This window comes from Patiria miniata, unplaced genomic scaffold, assembly GCF_015706575.1.
Source record: "Patiria miniata isolate m_02_andy unplaced genomic scaffold, ASM1570657v1 HiC_scaffold_9, whole genome shotgun sequence".
In the NCBI taxonomy this organism is placed as follows: domain Eukaryota; kingdom Metazoa; phylum Echinodermata; class Asteroidea; order Valvatida; family Asterinidae; genus Patiria; species Patiria miniata.
The window spans coordinates 13,920,344-13,936,751 of NW_024037076.1; the positions used below are offsets into that span (position 1 = coordinate 13,920,344).

Here is a 16,408-nt window from a genome sequence, read left to right on the forward strand (position 1 = left end):
GCCTGGTTTTAGTCCTCCAGATACTTGGCCTCAAACCTTACTTCTTCATAGTTCTTGGGCAGGCCTTCCTGGGATGGCATCACCAGTGACTTGCCATGGGCTAGGCTGAACTTTGTGGCTATAATTTCAATGTTCTGGTGCAAAAAATCAGATCGATTAAGATGCAATGCCACATTTATCCACTGGTTTCAATCTAATTTAAAAAAATATTCGTCCATTCTTGAAATTTGTGAAATTATTGCAATATCCTATTTCAGGGGATGATCCGTTAATGCATGACAGCGCCATCTATAGTCCGTATAGGGAGAGGGTGGCCTTCCGTGTTGAACACGTATCTGTCCAGGGGTAGTAAATCCGGCTCGTCACTGAACAGCAAGAAGAAGTACTTGAGCGTCTCGCCGAGGAAAAAGCTTTCCATCTTGTCCCGTAAGGAGGGCTTGTCCGGATTTTTCACGTTGCTGATGGAGGAGTAGCCGCCGCCGGGAATTTTGGTGTAACGCTCGAAGGCCTGGAATATCTCCCAACCCCACTCCCGATAGATCTCGTCCTTGGTGATGCGGTACAGGTAGAAGAAGCTCTCTATCGTCTCCGGGCGGAGTAAGTTGTGGGCATCGGCAGGCTAGGAAAGAAGAGAGAAAAATCAGTGCAATGAAAATGCCTTTTGTTTGAGTAAAAAATGAGCTTGGTCATTTCTTTCTTGGCATGGGTGCATTTGATCTTATGACTATAAACACAACCCAAAAGTGTCAACTTGAAACTGACTGCAAAATCTTAAGGGATTTTGAACCCTCAACTTTACCAAATGGTGTACACGACACGCGAGACTATGCCCAAACATTTGAGGGTACCAGGATTTTTTTGTTGATAATCCGAGTCTGTCATTAGGCCAAAAACAAAAATTGTGTTGCCCTTATCCGACCCAGCCAAAAATCTGGAAAATCTCCGTCATTTTTTTTTTTTTAACCACTTCATGCCGGAGGACGTGTAAACACATGACTGACGGGTTAAAACGTTTAGCGTGCCCCGACTTGCCTCCGGATGAGGTCTACACACACACACACAAAGTCTGAGAAGTCTGTGGAGGCAGACCGTGTGTTGAACTTGAACTTGGCCACTGTGCACGGCCTGTTGTGGTACAAATATCGCTCCGTGGGCAGACCCCAGAGTGTTGACAAATATGACTTTGCGTTAAGAATTATTGTACCTCGTGCCAAGTGGTGAATATACTTGAAAAAAATTAAATAAAATTTAACCTTACTGTTATTGTTTCTTTCTAATGCCATAATTTTACATTTCGTTACAAAACGTACATACCTAAAAGGTAAAACAGTTTGAATTTACCTTATTATGTACGTGTAACTGAGGCCGAAGCCTGGGGCTTGTTGTATGATGTATAAATTGTATGCATGTACATGTACTGTACACTGTATCTCATGGATTTTCATGTGCACAGTATAGTTGGAGCATGCAGTACATGTAACCTAAACGTTACGTGTACGTTGGTAGAGGAGAACTGATCAGGGTTCTCACTTGAGTGGTGTGCATTTACGGGTAGTATGGGAACCGGTTACCCTATTGAAGTAAATCACAGGTACCCGGGTATTCATAGCAACCCAACCCCAATTTTCAAATCCCGGAAGTTGTCCCAAGTGCTTTACAGCTTTACGGTGTAAACTGCAACTTTCGCGAGAGTCATCTGTCACGCATAAAAATGCACATGACATGAAATCTGTTTTGGTTTTCCATGAAGCCTGGTTTCCATTTTGAAAATGCCCAACAATGGCATTCAAAAACTTTTCTTTTTCACTGTCTGAGAAGTTACTAAGTAAATTGTGAAGTTGGTTACGGGTACCCGATCCCATAATCTGGGCCCAATTTCACGGCGCTGCTAAGCACACGATTTTCTGCTAACAGAGCCTCCGTCCATTTCATGGAGACCGTAAGCATAAGCACAGCAAAAGCCACGCTTACTTCAGAGGAAAAATTTGCTTAACTTAGTGACGTAACAATAGAAATCTCCATGCACGCGCGACCATTAGCACGTCCACGCCGTGAAATAGTGCTAAGGGTTAGCAAATTTTTCTGCTATGCTAAACACACCTTTTCTGGTAACTGTTGAGCAACGCCGTGAAATTGGGATGGAACCGGTTACTCGGATAGCCGGTTCCATGAACACCTCTATCTCAGTTTGACAACTGTTGATTGTTGTTTTGTCAGGCAGAGTTTTCGGACAAAGTATCCTAAACGGAGAAGTTAATGTCTAAAGTACTCCCAGGGGAAACCCTACCCTGTTGCACTTCTCACCTTGACAATAATGTCATCCTTCATGCCCGGCAGCATATTGAAATGGGCGATCTCGGGGCTTAGGAACGTGGGCATCTGTGCATACATCTGGTAGCAGGTGTTGGCCAGGTTGCGGGCCAGCTCCAGGTAGGACTCGTCCAGTCCGTGGAAGTAGCCCAGGGCCAGGGTGCCCGGCAGGAAACACACCAGGTGGTCCTGGGCAAGGAATGGTTGCAAGGAATGTCAACTACGGATCAGTTTAACAGGCATGCAACTGGGAAGTCACAAAAAAGAGGAAATTCAAATCTTTCCAAGGCTTTGTACAGTGTTTGTCTATTTTCAATGGCACACATGGGAGGCAAAAAAAGAGGAAATCAGCTGATCCGAGGAAAAGTTGCATGCCTGGTTTAAACAGAATCAAGAATACACCATTTGGGTTTTTATTCCTCCATGAAGTGACCAACTCTAGAGAGAAGAGAACAAATACTTATTTCACACTGGCATTCTACAAACAAGTGTTCTTCAGATTTGAATTACGTGCAAAACGAATGTATCTTGAGATCACTGTTGCAGTCATTTGGAACAACTCCAGAGTCCAGTCAAATCAATACCTTAATTTTGCTTGTTTGAAACAAAAACTATTCGGGTCGACCAGTGTCGCTCCAAATTTTATTTGGTTCAGCGTAAGTCTGGCACACCAGTCTATTCAATTCAATTCAATTCTTCTTCATTTCAACATTTATTTCTATATCGCAAAATGTACATTCAGATAATTTTACAGGTCAACATAAGAAAGATTTTTGATGTAATATAAGAATAGTAATTATGAACTACACAAACGAAAGTGAGGCAATTATGGAGGCATTATCAAAAAGACACCATCTTATATAGAAATGCCTTTTTCAGACAACAAACTGGACAAACAGAACTTATAACAGACTGTACAGGAAAGACAGAGAGCGGAACTGGTCAAACAAAACAAACAAAAGAAAAACAAAGCAACGAACTGGGATGTATTGAAAACTAGAAACTGGAATACTTAAAACGTCTGAAACGGGTGTAAAGGTGTTTTGGTGAGTTTGCTTTGACCGTCATCGGGATAATGGCGAACAGATGCATACTGACCGAAAATCCTGAAGTTCATCTCAAAACACACTTTCTTTGGTCAGTTTTAGAGCTTGTTACTTCACATGTTGTGTATATACCAACCTCTTCCACGGTATTCTTCAAAAAGCTGTAAATCATATTTTATATATTACAGATGGGTCTTTAATTCTGGCTTGCTTGACGTGCAACAAGTTCTGTTTTACTGTCATGGACAGCCTTCAAGTGAGTCCCATTCAAAAAAAAAACTCCACAGTAATAAGTGCAACCGCATTCTGATGAAGTCGTACATATTTTTGTTTTTCTCCAATAAATATTTTTCACAACCCCCTGACTTACCATCTTGGGTGAGAAATTGTTATTGACAAGTTCACCAACAAAGAGCAGGTTGTTGGGACCTGATCGCCTGAGGAGACGATTTTTGGTTCCTTCCATAGCTGCTTCAAAATCTTCTTTGAACCTGAAAGGAACATTAATGGATTCAGAATGGTAATTCACTGGAAGTCTTTTCATGTATTTGGTGTACATAATAAGCCGGATTTAGCCCATTACCAGGTAGTCCTATACAGTGTGTATCAAAAAAAAATGCAAACAAAATATAACGGAATGCCATACAAAGAATGTGTAACCACCATAGATAATATAGGTATGGTTTGAAAGATTCGCCTTTCCGCTTTAAAATGAGACATCAAACATTCAAATCTGGTAATTTTTGACAGAGTTATGAGTAATTTTCCAAGAGAGGTCAAATTGAACATGTGACCACGTTTTCAATTTTAGGCATTGGGACAACAGTAGCCTAATTGCCTCTGTGTGGATAATTGCCTGGCCTGCAAAAAAAATGTGTTTAGCGAGTAAACACAATTCTTAATACTTTCTTAATAATATCAGTTTGTAAACATGTTTACATGCTAAACATTTTTAACATGAATGTATCCATATTATCTATGTTGGTTACACATTCTACGTCTGGCATCCCGTTATATTTTGTTTTCATTTTTTTAGAGACACACTGCATGGTCACAATGACCAGCTCTCTACCACAGCCAACAACCGGGCTAATTCACTAGTGACATTTAGTGAGTTAAAAGGCCCACGTAATGTAATTTGTTTAATGCAATCTTTGAAAATACACCTTTGTGTCCGATTTCACATTTTTTCCAATTTTAATTTTGCCATTTTTAAGGGCATATGGGTGCCATTTTGGTTGTTTTGCTAATAAAAATTTCCATATTCATGAGAAAACGTGTGATGTCATTTCAGGCAGAAATGTCAATGTTACAGATATTTCAGCACCAACATTTGCCAGAATTTTGGATATTTTGCTGTCGTAAATGTTCTTTTCTTTGGTGATTCGTTGTTGTTTCGGTACATGACGGTACAGTTTTCTCACAAAAGTTTTCAATTAGCACAGTTTGGGTTCACAATTTGAACAGAAAACCCCCAAACTGAACAGTGGCTTCCTGAAATGACATCTCACAGCTGCAGCGCCCTAATTCGTCAGGAAAAGCATGGACAATTTTTAAATGTTTAAAACAGTGCACTTTTCAAGAGTAGAAAGTTGCGCAAAATATTCACTTCATCAACCCTATTAATGAGCAATTGAGTCAGTCAGTCAGTCAAGTCGGGTGCAAGAAGGAACTAAAGGCTGGCCCTCTCAGGAAACAGCAAAATAAAAAAGAGGGCCAAAGATTATTGAGCTGCTTGAAGCACAAAACATTGCTTAGAGCTGCCAGCTTTTGTTATTCCAAAGCAGATCAGCAGTCAAGATTAGGGACGGCGTCCATATACAAATGGTTCGCAAACCGTCAAACAGTTCCCCAACGATATAGCTTTGCCAACCACTTCAGAATGGTGTACCAAACGGTTCACGCTTCATAGCTCTGAATCCAGTGGCACTCCAAAAGGAAGTTGATTGTTTCCTAGCTATTGATCGATGGCCATTTATTTAAGTGTTGATGCTTTGCACACGAGCTTCTCATCTGTTGTGTAAAAGGGAATGTACATCATTGGCTTTTGCTGCAATTTTCAGAAATGACCTATTTGAGGGGTTACTATAATAGATCACATATTGTTACACTGACATTTTTGAAGTTTTGTGTTCGAAAATGATGGGAAAACCAAAAAAAACCACAAATGGTGGAGTAGTCTGGTTCCCTGACTCCACTAAAGATAAAATGGATCAATTTATAGATGCCAGAAAAAAATTGTAAGGTAAGGGAACCAGTCTAGCTGGCCTGCACCCGTTCATGAACATGTAACCAATAGCAAGCAAGTTTTGGACTGAAAAAACAATGGTGAATTTCGAGCAGTAGTTGATTAATAGAACGGTTGTCGGCCGACCACCGTTGGAAATTTATACAAAAATACCATTTTCTTGAAAATGACTTCACACCAGGTGCCATAATTTTACAGGATGCTTTAGATTGTCATTTACCAACATCCTAGTAAGGTATTTCGTAAAAACTTGGTAGTTTTTTTTTTTGATGTTTGCAAATGTTGCATATTCCCTTTAACAAAAAACCTCGACTCTGTGGAGGATTAGTGGTGGGTGCACCTTTGAAGTTGAGAATTACTGCTGGACTGGTTGGCAAGAGGTCTATCGTTTTAGAAGACCCCAAATGGTAGAAAGAAGATTCCCAAATGATTTGGCCAATCCTTTGGGGCAAATGTTCGGCGGTTGGCGAACCATTTTTATAGGGGTGCGGCCCCTTATGAGGTAATCCTATACAATAGCTCTGCCCGGCTCACAAGTGAGTGAGCAAGTGAGTGAGTAAAGTCAGACATTCAGTGAGTCAGTCAGTGAGATAGGGGCAAAGAAGTCACTAGGCCCGCTTTAATTAGGCTGGCCCTAATGGACCAATGAAGAGTCAATCAAACTGGAAACAAAAAGTGGGTTTTTTTTTTCTGACCTCCGTTCTGACTTTCCAGTCTGCAGCCACTGCTTCATCAGGTATTCATAGTAACTGTCGGCCCTGGCTCCAAACGTGATCGTGGCGTGCTGGCGGAACTGTCCCGTGTTGGCGTTGATGAAGATGGGCACCAGGCCGTCCGTCTTGCGCAGGCTGTGCAGGTGGTTCATGACCGTGTCTGCGGCATCCTTGAACCGGTTGTCCTTCGTCGTGAAGGTCAGGTCCCGGAATTCGACCTGGATGGTGGAGACCTCCGAGACGGAACTGTCTGGTCCCCAGCGGGGCGCATGGGCTTTGCCTGTTTTGAGGTTCACGTCTGCATAGGGGATCTTGCTTTTGGTGTTGAAGGCAGGAAGGAGACTATTACCTAATATTTTCTACAAATAGAGAAAAAAGGGGTGAAATTCAATAATGTTAAAGGGAAAATACAACATTTGCAAACATCAAAAAATAAAACTACCAAATCATTTTGAAATACCTTGCTGGACTGTTAGTGAGTGAGAGTGTAAAGCATCCTGTAAAATCATGGCACCTGGTATACTGTCATTTTCAAGAAAAGTGGTATTTTTGTATCAATTTCCAACGCTGATCGGCCGATCAGCGTTGGAAACAACTGGCTTTTTTTCAAATACTGGCCCCAATTGACCATCGCACTTGTTTGCAATCGATTACAAACCTATGAACGGGTACGAGCCAGCTAGACTGGTTCCCTGACCTTACAATTCCCCAATGTATGTAAACTGCTCTGTTTCTTCTTATATGGAGTCAGGGAACCAGACTACAGGAAAATGATCGTTTTTCTTGGTTTTTATAGCATTTTCGAACCCAAAACCTCAAAAAAGTCATTGTAACTATATTTGCTATATATTTCCAACCCCCCAATTCCATCCATTTCTGAAAATTACGGCAAAAGCAAATGATGTATATTCCCTTTAACATTGCTTTGTTTTCTGCAATACCTTGCATGTTTGCGGCAATACAACAGGGAGTGCACAATAAGCCTCTGTACTGATGATGTCACACTTTGTAACACACATGTGCTTTCTTATGGGAGCCTGCTGGGGCAATGGTTTCGTAGCCCCATAGAAAAGTGCACAAGTAAACAAAGTGTGACGTCAGCAGTACAGAGGATTATTGAAAAAGAACAAATTGAAAATTGAAAAACACAACTGGCTCAGTAAGATTTGAGGATTTGCATGGTGAAGATACTAAATAATGAAAGGTTTGGGGAAACACCATGTACGAATAATTTCTCAACTAAGAGCTAATGGTTCTGAAAAGAACCAGAGGTATAAACTCGACGTTCCGGTCAGTATGGTCTGACCGTCTTCAGGAGAATGCCTAAACTCTAAGAAAGTAAACACTTAAGTAGCAAAAGCGAAATCGGTGAAGGGCTCATACAATAAATTTCCCTTTTCTACAACTGTCATTTTCACCATGTGATAATGGAATTTCAAGTGTTGATTGGTGACGAAAGAATGGGTCATGATGTATTTTTAAACGAGACAATATATTGCAATTTGGTCCAGGAGCAAATGAAAAACTGTCTGGGAAATTAACAATGGCCAGAAGTATGAGGTTTGTAGAAAATCGTTTCTTCTGGAAATTCCAGGAAGGAATTTCGAAAAAAGATAATTTACCGCTTTATCAAGAAAGACTTCGTCCTTTGAAAGATGATAGGCACTTAGAAGACCTCCCAGGACACGGATTGTGGTCTCAAAGAGGTTGACATCGACGTTAGGCTGGATGTTCATGTCGTTCTCCACCCAGTTACGGGCCTCCTCAAACTCTGAAGAGACAAGTTTGATAAATTTGTTAGTACTGTTCGTAACATTTTCTCAAATTACTATTATGGGCTCTGTGGACAAGTACCCCCTCAACGGCAAGAAAGGGCAAGTTGGCGGAGACCACTGGGAGAGACATTTGAACGCACTGCCCATGATTCCCGACACTCATACGAACACAATGTGAAGTGTCATGTCCTAGCGGTTAAGAACACAGACTCATGCTCTGGTGTTTCAGAGGCTAAAGAATGTGGGTTCGAGCCTGCCGGGTGGACACTTGTGCCCTTAAGCAAGGCACTTAACCATTATTGCTTCATCCTTCAGATGGGACATAAAGCCGTAGGTCCCGTGTGTTGTGTAATGCAATGCACGTAAAAGAACCCAGTGACACTTATCGCTAAGAGAAGGGGCTTGCCACGGTGTTTCTGGCCTCCTGTATAAACTCCCACGCGGAGTATTTAGGAGAAGAACCAACCAAGAACCAAGAACGTTATGGCTTTGTGCACATGCAGATGGGAGCGCAATCCTCAGATATGCCTGGCAGGACCACTACCAGTACGCTATGCAAAACTTACCCTTATCCAGCCCCATGATGTACATGGTATCCAGCGAATCGATGATAGTCAGCCCGAGATGGAACCACTCGCTGAAGGATTTACTGATAGGCTTGAGCTCATCATGGCCCCAGGCATGGGCCCTGTAGCCTTTCCATGCGTGCTGGAAGGCACCCACTACCGCCTCTTGCCTGTCATTCTTGGCACCTGTGGGGGGGGGTGAGGTACCAGACCTTATCAGCATCACATTTAGGCAATGTCCAAATAACATGGCTACGGCTTAAGATTACACACGTGCCTATGGGAGCAGATTAAGCCACTTCCCATAGACACGTGTATTATTGCTAGCCGTAGTCATGTTAAGTCAGATGGGCCTCATTTACTCTGGGAAATGAAACCAAAGGTTTTTCAAATTTGACACGCTCTGGTAAAGGGTGACCTCGGTCACAAAATTCACCAAATGTGTTTTACACATAGACGAAAGCCAATGATACGGGCTGTCAATGTTGTCCCATTCTAGGGATATGAAAAATTCGCATACATTGGAACGTCGCTATAATGAACATCGTGGAATCCACAGAAATTGTTCGTAATAGCGATCGTTCGATATGGCGATTTTCACACATTAGTGGCGCCCTCTTTTGATCATTGTTATTGTGTAGTTGCATATACAAACCACACGCGGAGTCGCCAAACTTGTCCATTAATATTTTCAATTCTGTAGCAGAACACCAAGTACGCCCTGGTAGTTACTGAAAGACGACTTCGAACACGTGCGACTATTGAATCATGTAATTACACAGTTTTTAATAATAGCCATGCTGCTGACATTTCCAACAACAATGTTTGGTACGTTTTGTACACAAAAATAGGGAGCCAAGTCTGATGTTCGGTATAGCCGAATGTTCGGTATAGCGGTGTTCGGTATAGCGACGTTCCACTGTATTAGTAATCTTATAATTTGGGCAGTTACAATAGGAAAATCTAGAAAATGACCTTCAAAGGAATGACTGAAGTAAGAAATGGTATAGCATTCAGACAGAACTTCTTTTTTTTCCGATGAATATGACAAGTTTTCATAAATGTAAGTATTGGCTTGTCCATCAGGGGTAATAATGACAGTAAGAGTATTGAACCTCTGATAATGATGCTTAAATAAAGGCATGCAGGATCATTTGCTTCTCATGCATTTTGTTCGTTTCTACTAATAATCCCCCTTAAAATCCAAAGAAGAATGTTCAAAATCAAACCTGTTGTAGTTTCAGCTCAGTCGATATTACAATTTTAGAGAAAAGTGAAAAACAATGCACAACCTTTTGAACATGAAACATGATTAAAATCTATAGCACTCTTTATTTCCAAATATCAGTCAATTGACTGATCGTTGGAAATCCTACAAATCTTTAATTCTTTTAAATGACAGCGAGCCAGATGGGGGGGGGGGGTGTTTAGAACCAGAACAATCTTTTATTAAAGGGAATGTACATCATTGGCTTTTGCTGTAATTTTCAGAAATGAACTATTTGAGGGGTTAGTATAATAGATCAAATATTGTAACTCTGACATGTTTGAAGTTTTGTGTTCGAAAAATGCTGGAAAAACCAAAAAAAACAAAAATGTTCCAGTACATTGTAGTCTGGTTCTCTGTCTCCACTAAAGATGAAATGGATCAATTTATAGATGCCGGAAAATTGTAAGGTAAGGGAACCAGTCTAGCTGGCCTTCACCTGTTCATGAACATGTAACCAATAGCAAACAAAATTTGGACTGAAAAAAAAATGGTAAATTTGGAGCAGTAGTTGAAAAAATTTAGGTTTTTCCAACGGTGGTTGGCCGACCACCGCTGGAAATTTATACAAAAATACCACTTTTCTTGAAAATGATTTCACACTAGGTGCCATAATTTTACAGGCTGCTTTAGACTGTCATTTACCAACATCCTAGTGAGGTATTTCGTAAACATTTGGCAGTTTTGTTTTTCGATGTTTGAAAATGTTGTATATTCCCTTGAAATCAAGGTAATCTATTCGATGATAATTCCGTAGGTTACTTTTGGGATAATGAAAATGATCCTATATGCCTTTAACATAAAAGCTGTTTATCAAGGTTTTTGCTATTACCAAAGATGCTGCTTTTACTCTCCGAGTCGCCTTTCCGGCTTCTAAGATTTTCAGAATCATCGTCTGAGTCGCCCGCAACACGCTTTTTAGAATCGTCGCGACCGTCCACATCTTCCGGGCCGCTCTTGGGCACAACATCGTCAGGTATATGAAGAACAGGCTTCTCTTCGTCTTCATCATTGTTATCCTAACGAGGAATAACAGTTAAAGAAGGCTTTTTAAAGGTTAGCTTAAAAGCTTGTGTACAGTGTCTTTCTAATACAGGGTGAGTAAAAAAAAGCGGAACCCAAACCCCAAATATTATATTTCATATTTTAAAAATATGAAGCACCAAAAATAATATCTGGAAAGCCAATTTCATAAGCTACGTTTTGATGAACAAATTACTGAAATTGCTCAATCCGTTCAAAGAATATCACTGTTTAAACACAATAACCTTAAAACCTGTCTCGTCCAAAAATGCAGTTTCAAGAATCGTCATCTTCAAATATCACCAGCGATAAAACCTCAGGGTAAAAGTTGAAGATATTCAACAAAATCCTGTTGAAGGCCCGTATTTTTAAACAAAGTGGATTTTTGTGTACTACAGTTTTGACAGTTGTTGAAACAAGTATTCTTTGTCATTTTCTTTGTTGTTCAAAACAGTCAAAACACACAATAAATTGGTTTTTTGGACGAGACAGGTTCAGGGTCTTTGTGTTTCAATGGTGCTTTTCTATGAACTGATTGAGAGATTTCAGTAATTTTTCATCTAAAAGTAGCTCATGAAATTGGCTTTCCAGTCATTATTATGTTTGGTGCTACATATTTTACTAAATATGAAATACAATATTTTGGGTTTGGGTTCTGCTTTTTTGACTCAACCTGTATGGAGCACAAAAACATTTAATGATCCATACATACTCCAGGCCCCACAACAATTCCATGTACCATTATACAGGGTGGTAAAAAAAACACCAAATAAAATGGAACAGCATACTTCCAATACCTTAAGATTCAAACCACCTGTACCAATTGACGGAGAATCCCTTTAGAAGAATTATGATTCCAAAATCACCCAATTCACTCCAGTAGTTTTGCTGCTGAGCTTTTTTTTGTGAAGCGCACTTCTTTCATGTGGGTATTATTACATAGCAATCCCTCTATCAATTATGATATAAGTCAAATTTCCGGGCGCAGTTTAGCGATTCATCGGGACAAAAATGACCCCCACCTTACTTCACAAAAAGGCTCCAGAAACAAAAACTACTGGACCGAATCGGGCGAGCTTGGTTTCATATTTCTTCTAAAAACTTTCTCCATGCATTGGTTTATGGTTTCGGTCTCATGGTAGTGGTAGCATGCCATTCCATTTTTTTTGGCCACCCTGATAACGATCTGAACAAAATGGGCAACAACAAACAAAAATTCTTCAAAACAATTACACATGTACGCTGTTAACATGGAACATGGAATGTAGAAAGTGAGAACCGAAATGAAGAAAGATTTTACAAACTGCAGACCTGCCAAGTCTCACGCATCCGGCGTGTGTCACACGCCTCCGTGTCAATTCACATGCTCACACGCCGGACAATCGTTACGTAACTCACGCGCCTAACGCTAAATTGTTCTAAAATAGATATTTTGGGGGATGTTTTTCGGGACTAGAATACAGGAACATGTTTTGTGTTTTGGCGACAATTCTGCACGAAGATGACAGTAGCGCCAGGCAGCGTAGTAGGGACAGCCTCATCCCCAGGGGTAGCCTTTAAAGCCTTTAAACGTGCTGGTGTACAGTGCCAACAATGTGTTGCTGATATTGTTGATGTCCCCTAGCATGGCACGACCCCTAATGTGCTGAAGCCCCTAACGTGGCACACTTTGATTTTCTTGCCTCTAGTGTATTGCTGTAGAGCAAAAATTTTAATCTCACATTTCACAAATGAGTGCAATTTCATCAAGCTCTTAACATTCCCTTTCACGTACCGTTACAAAGTTAACAGGAAAAATATATATTTTGGCGAGTTCTTCCGTTTTCTGTTTTTGTGTGTGTGCACAATGCACAATGAACCTAAATGCTAACTTGGGATCTTCCAAGATTTGTTCAAGTGCGTCACGTTAGGGAACACTCGGCTGATTTTATGCCCAATTTCCAGGTGCAAATGTTTTGAATTTCGACCTTTGCTGCTCGTACTGTTACACGTCCAGCTTTGGTGTGATCTTGGCATCATTGCAAATGTTGTAAAAAAAGTAATAAAAACGAAAGACATGAAAACAAAACACATGAAAAGAAAAACATGAAACTTGATGTCATTACATACAAATCAATGGTGGAGGAATCACATCCAAGCAAAGTTTTTTGAAGCGCATTGTCTTAAAACTAATTTAGAGTTATATAGCTCCAACTTCCACATAACCATTACAAAAAAATGTAAACACAATTGAAAAAAGAGAAGAAAACGAAGAGCAACTGAGGCACAGTAGAAAGATACGCACGACAGCAGCATTACACGTCAGGCCAAACACGATATCCCATCATGCTCTTCATGCTTGTTTGTTTGCTTATCTTACCTCCAGTGCCCCAGCCGCGGCCCCTTCCCCGGAATCCGGGGTGGGGAGTTGGTTTTCAAAACTGTAGCGGTCGTTTCCACTTACGTTTGGCGGGTCTCTGTGCAGCCTGGGTGGGCCTTTCTTGTGGCGCTTAGGTTCTTCTTGCTGGTGCTGTTGGGAGATTGAAGGTAAAAATAGAAAGTAAATCAGTAAATTATGCTGCTTAACAGTTAGCACGAAAGTCGTGCTAACTTTACAGCATGTCCCCCCCACAAGTGTCCGTCTAAATATTTTTAAAATAACTACAAAAACACAATGTAAATTTTGACATGTATTTAATTGTGCAGATAGTCCTTATGCTTAATGGCCTAAACCTTTATGAGTTATATTTAATTTCATCCACTTAAAATCATCCGTTCTTTCTTGAATGTGGTCCTTGGAGGGGTGACCACTACCTCAAACCTGCAAAATCCTCCAGCGATCACTGTCAATATGTTGAGGCAGAGCCTGTGACATCCTGGAGCAGTGCGGAGGATTTCAAGTATAATCTAGGCCGAAATTTACGCACGGCTGAGCATAAACAACACAAGGTCTGGTCCAAGACCTTGACACAGTGCATCCTCCAAAATCAGCCACACATTTTTGCCATATAGCCTCACTCCGGCAAAATCCTCCATTTTGCAAAGAAGATTTTAGAGGAGTTGGGAAGGTTAGGGTTAATATTTTGACTGAGCTGTGGGAGCCAGAGGCACTTGTTTTGGACCTTGGGCAGAGTTATCGTCAAGTCAAACACAAAAATTAATTCACAAATCAGGTCAAATGTACATGTAATATGGTTCAACACAGACCAAGGAATGTCTATGATGGCACAGTTCATTTGAACATGGAGGCCTCAATGATTTGAATGACTTGTGATGACTTGTGATGACTTGTGATGGATTTGTGATGGATTTGTGATGGATTTGTGATGATTTGTGATGATTTTCAATGGACTTGTCATGATTTGTGGACGGACTTGTGATGGACTTGTGATGATCTGTGATGGAGTTGTGATGATTTGAGATGGCCTTGTGATGACTTGTGATGGAATTGTGATGATCTGTGATGGACTTGTGATGATCTGTGATGGACTTGTGATGATTTGTGATGGACTGTGATGATTTGTGATAGACTTGTGACGGGCTTGTAATGATTTGTGAATTGTGATGGACTTGTGATATGTGATGGACTCGTGATGATTTGTGATGGTGATGGTTTTTTGATGAATTTGTGATGATTTGAGATGGTGATGATTTTTGATGGACTTGTCATGATTTGTGATGGACTTCTGATGGACTTGTGATGACTTGAGATGGACTTGTGATGATTTGTGCTAGACTTGTGACGGCCTGCGTTGAAATTGTGGTTTCTTATGACTGGCTTGACAAAAACTATGACCTTGGGTCTGCGAAGGAAGGCTGGATAGGGAGGTTAGGTTATTACCATGTTATCAACCTTTCCCTGTTCTATGCCTTGTTGGTTAACGTTCAGCACAGGGAGATTCCCAAAGTCCTCCTGATTGCCCAGTTCTCCCCCTATTCTGTGATTCCTGGCCAAATCCTTGCTGGAGTCGGCGGCACCCCGGCCAGGCAGGATGATCAAGTACAGCACACATATGGCGGCCACAAACATGACGATGGTGAAAACATGGCGCTGGAGACGCGACAGCTGCTTCCAGGTCTATGAACAATAATAAGAATAATAATATTAACAACATTATAATATTAACAATAGCCAATAGGCGCAGGCTAAAAGTTTTCTTATTGCAATTACTACTAATTTTTATCTAGTTCAATAAAAACACAGGGCGATCGTATAGTGTAGGGCCCAGTTCCTATAAGGGAACAAAACTTTAAAATTATTAGCCCGACCAAACTAGTTGGTGACATTCTCAATAAACAGGTATGGCATAGATAGAGGGCACAGTTTTGGGTTTTTTTTAGGGAAATTCGCGGGTAAAATGACGATGACAGAGCGTCGACAACACGCAACCCAGAAATAAAGATGGCGAAACACCCCGCGATGTACCATGAGCACGCACAGTGCGCTGAATCGCAAGGTACAAACCCCGCAGGAAAATCGTGATTTCTACCCCAAGAAACTGTTCAAAATTGCAAAATGGGTATCATAAGAATTGAGAAAAGTCTGCTTGTGATTGTTAAGGTGATTATTTAGCAATAAAAAACATTTTGACTCTAATTTGAAACCAGGGGCCCTGCCCTACACTACACGATCGCCAAACACAGGAAAAAACCAAGGTCTGTTGAGTGGATTTTATTTTTTACAATTCCAAACAGTTATTGCAAACAAAAAAATACCGTTATGCACTTTTCAAATGTTTTCCCCACCCCTTCTGCCTTCCCGCAACCTAGTCCTAGATTGTATTTTATAAATATAAGCATTCATGTTGAAATGAAAATGACAATTTGGAAATTATTTCAGAAAACGTTCAAATTCTGATAGAAATAAGAAAATTTTACTTCCCCAATAGACTTTGAAATAAACAGCCCACGCGGTGCAAGTATGATACAATGTTTCCCTAAAGCTACAACTGGGATTTCCACATCAGCACCCACCCTCCCCACCCTCCCATCCTTGCCACGCCCCTCCCGTGTCGGCTACCCACCCTCCAACACGACTGCCTCCGCCGCACTTTTTGGTTGTCGTATTTCTCATCTTCCGCAACCGTAAAGGAAATAAAATCGCCCTTCTGTGGCGAACTATACATTGTCTCTCGATTCCTGCGAACCGTTTCGGTCTGTCAGCTAGAACTCATCAATTAAAACGTAACATTATCCAAGTAAAAATGTTAAAAGTGAGCGTCCATGGAGGTCGCCATGTTTTATTAGATGACGTGTTCCCACAATGCAATTTTTGACTCTAGATTTTTTCCCTCTCACCAGTCTGCCGCAGTGTTTATGTAGGGTTTGCCTATCTGAAATTCTGAATCTGATTGTTTTAGTATCTATGCAGCACCAAAGTGTTTAGTTCTGTAAGTGTTATGTTTAATTCATCATGACATTGTGTGGAGAATTTAAGCATGATCAGTTGAAGCATAGAAGTGATTCTATTATAGGTAGCGG

General features: G+C 40.8%; 1 protein-coding gene across 1 annotated transcript; it reads right to left on the reverse strand.

Annotated features, from left to right (window-relative positions):
• Nucleotides 1-106: 106 nt before the first annotated feature.
• LOC119720621 (endoplasmic reticulum mannosyl-oligosaccharide 1,2-alpha-mannosidase-like) lies at nt 107-16,198 on the reverse strand. The gene is made up of 10 exons (XM_038190368.1): nt 15,952-16,198; nt 14,769-15,005; nt 13,392-13,457; nt 10,758-10,944; nt 8,659-8,844; nt 7,940-8,088; nt 6,300-6,676; nt 3,727-3,847; nt 2,305-2,499; nt 107-619 (listed from the first exon to the last, which is right to left on the reverse strand). The coding sequence occupies exons 1-10, from the start codon at nt 16,051-16,053 to the stop codon at nt 269-271; spliced, it is 1,971 nt and encodes a 656-aa protein (XP_038046296.1). The 5' UTR covers nt 16,054-16,198; the 3' UTR covers nt 107-268.
• Nucleotides 16,199-16,408: the final 210 nt, after the last annotated feature.

Excerpts from the sequence above, each read along its gene's own strand:
- LOC119720621 (XM_038190368.1), bottom strand. The coding sequence starts at position 16,053 with ATGTATAGTTCGCCACAGAAGGGCGATTTTATTTCCTTTACGGTTGCG. Across the intron at positions 15,006-15,951 it reads GGAGGCAGTCGTGTTGGAGG|ACCTGGAAGCAGCTGTCGCG; the intron begins GTGGGTAGCCGA and ends TATTGTTCATAG. Across the intron at positions 3,848-6,299 it reads ACTGGAAAGTCAGAACGGAG|GTTCAAAGAAGATTTTGAAG; the intron begins GTCAGAAAAAAA and ends TGTTCCTTTCAG.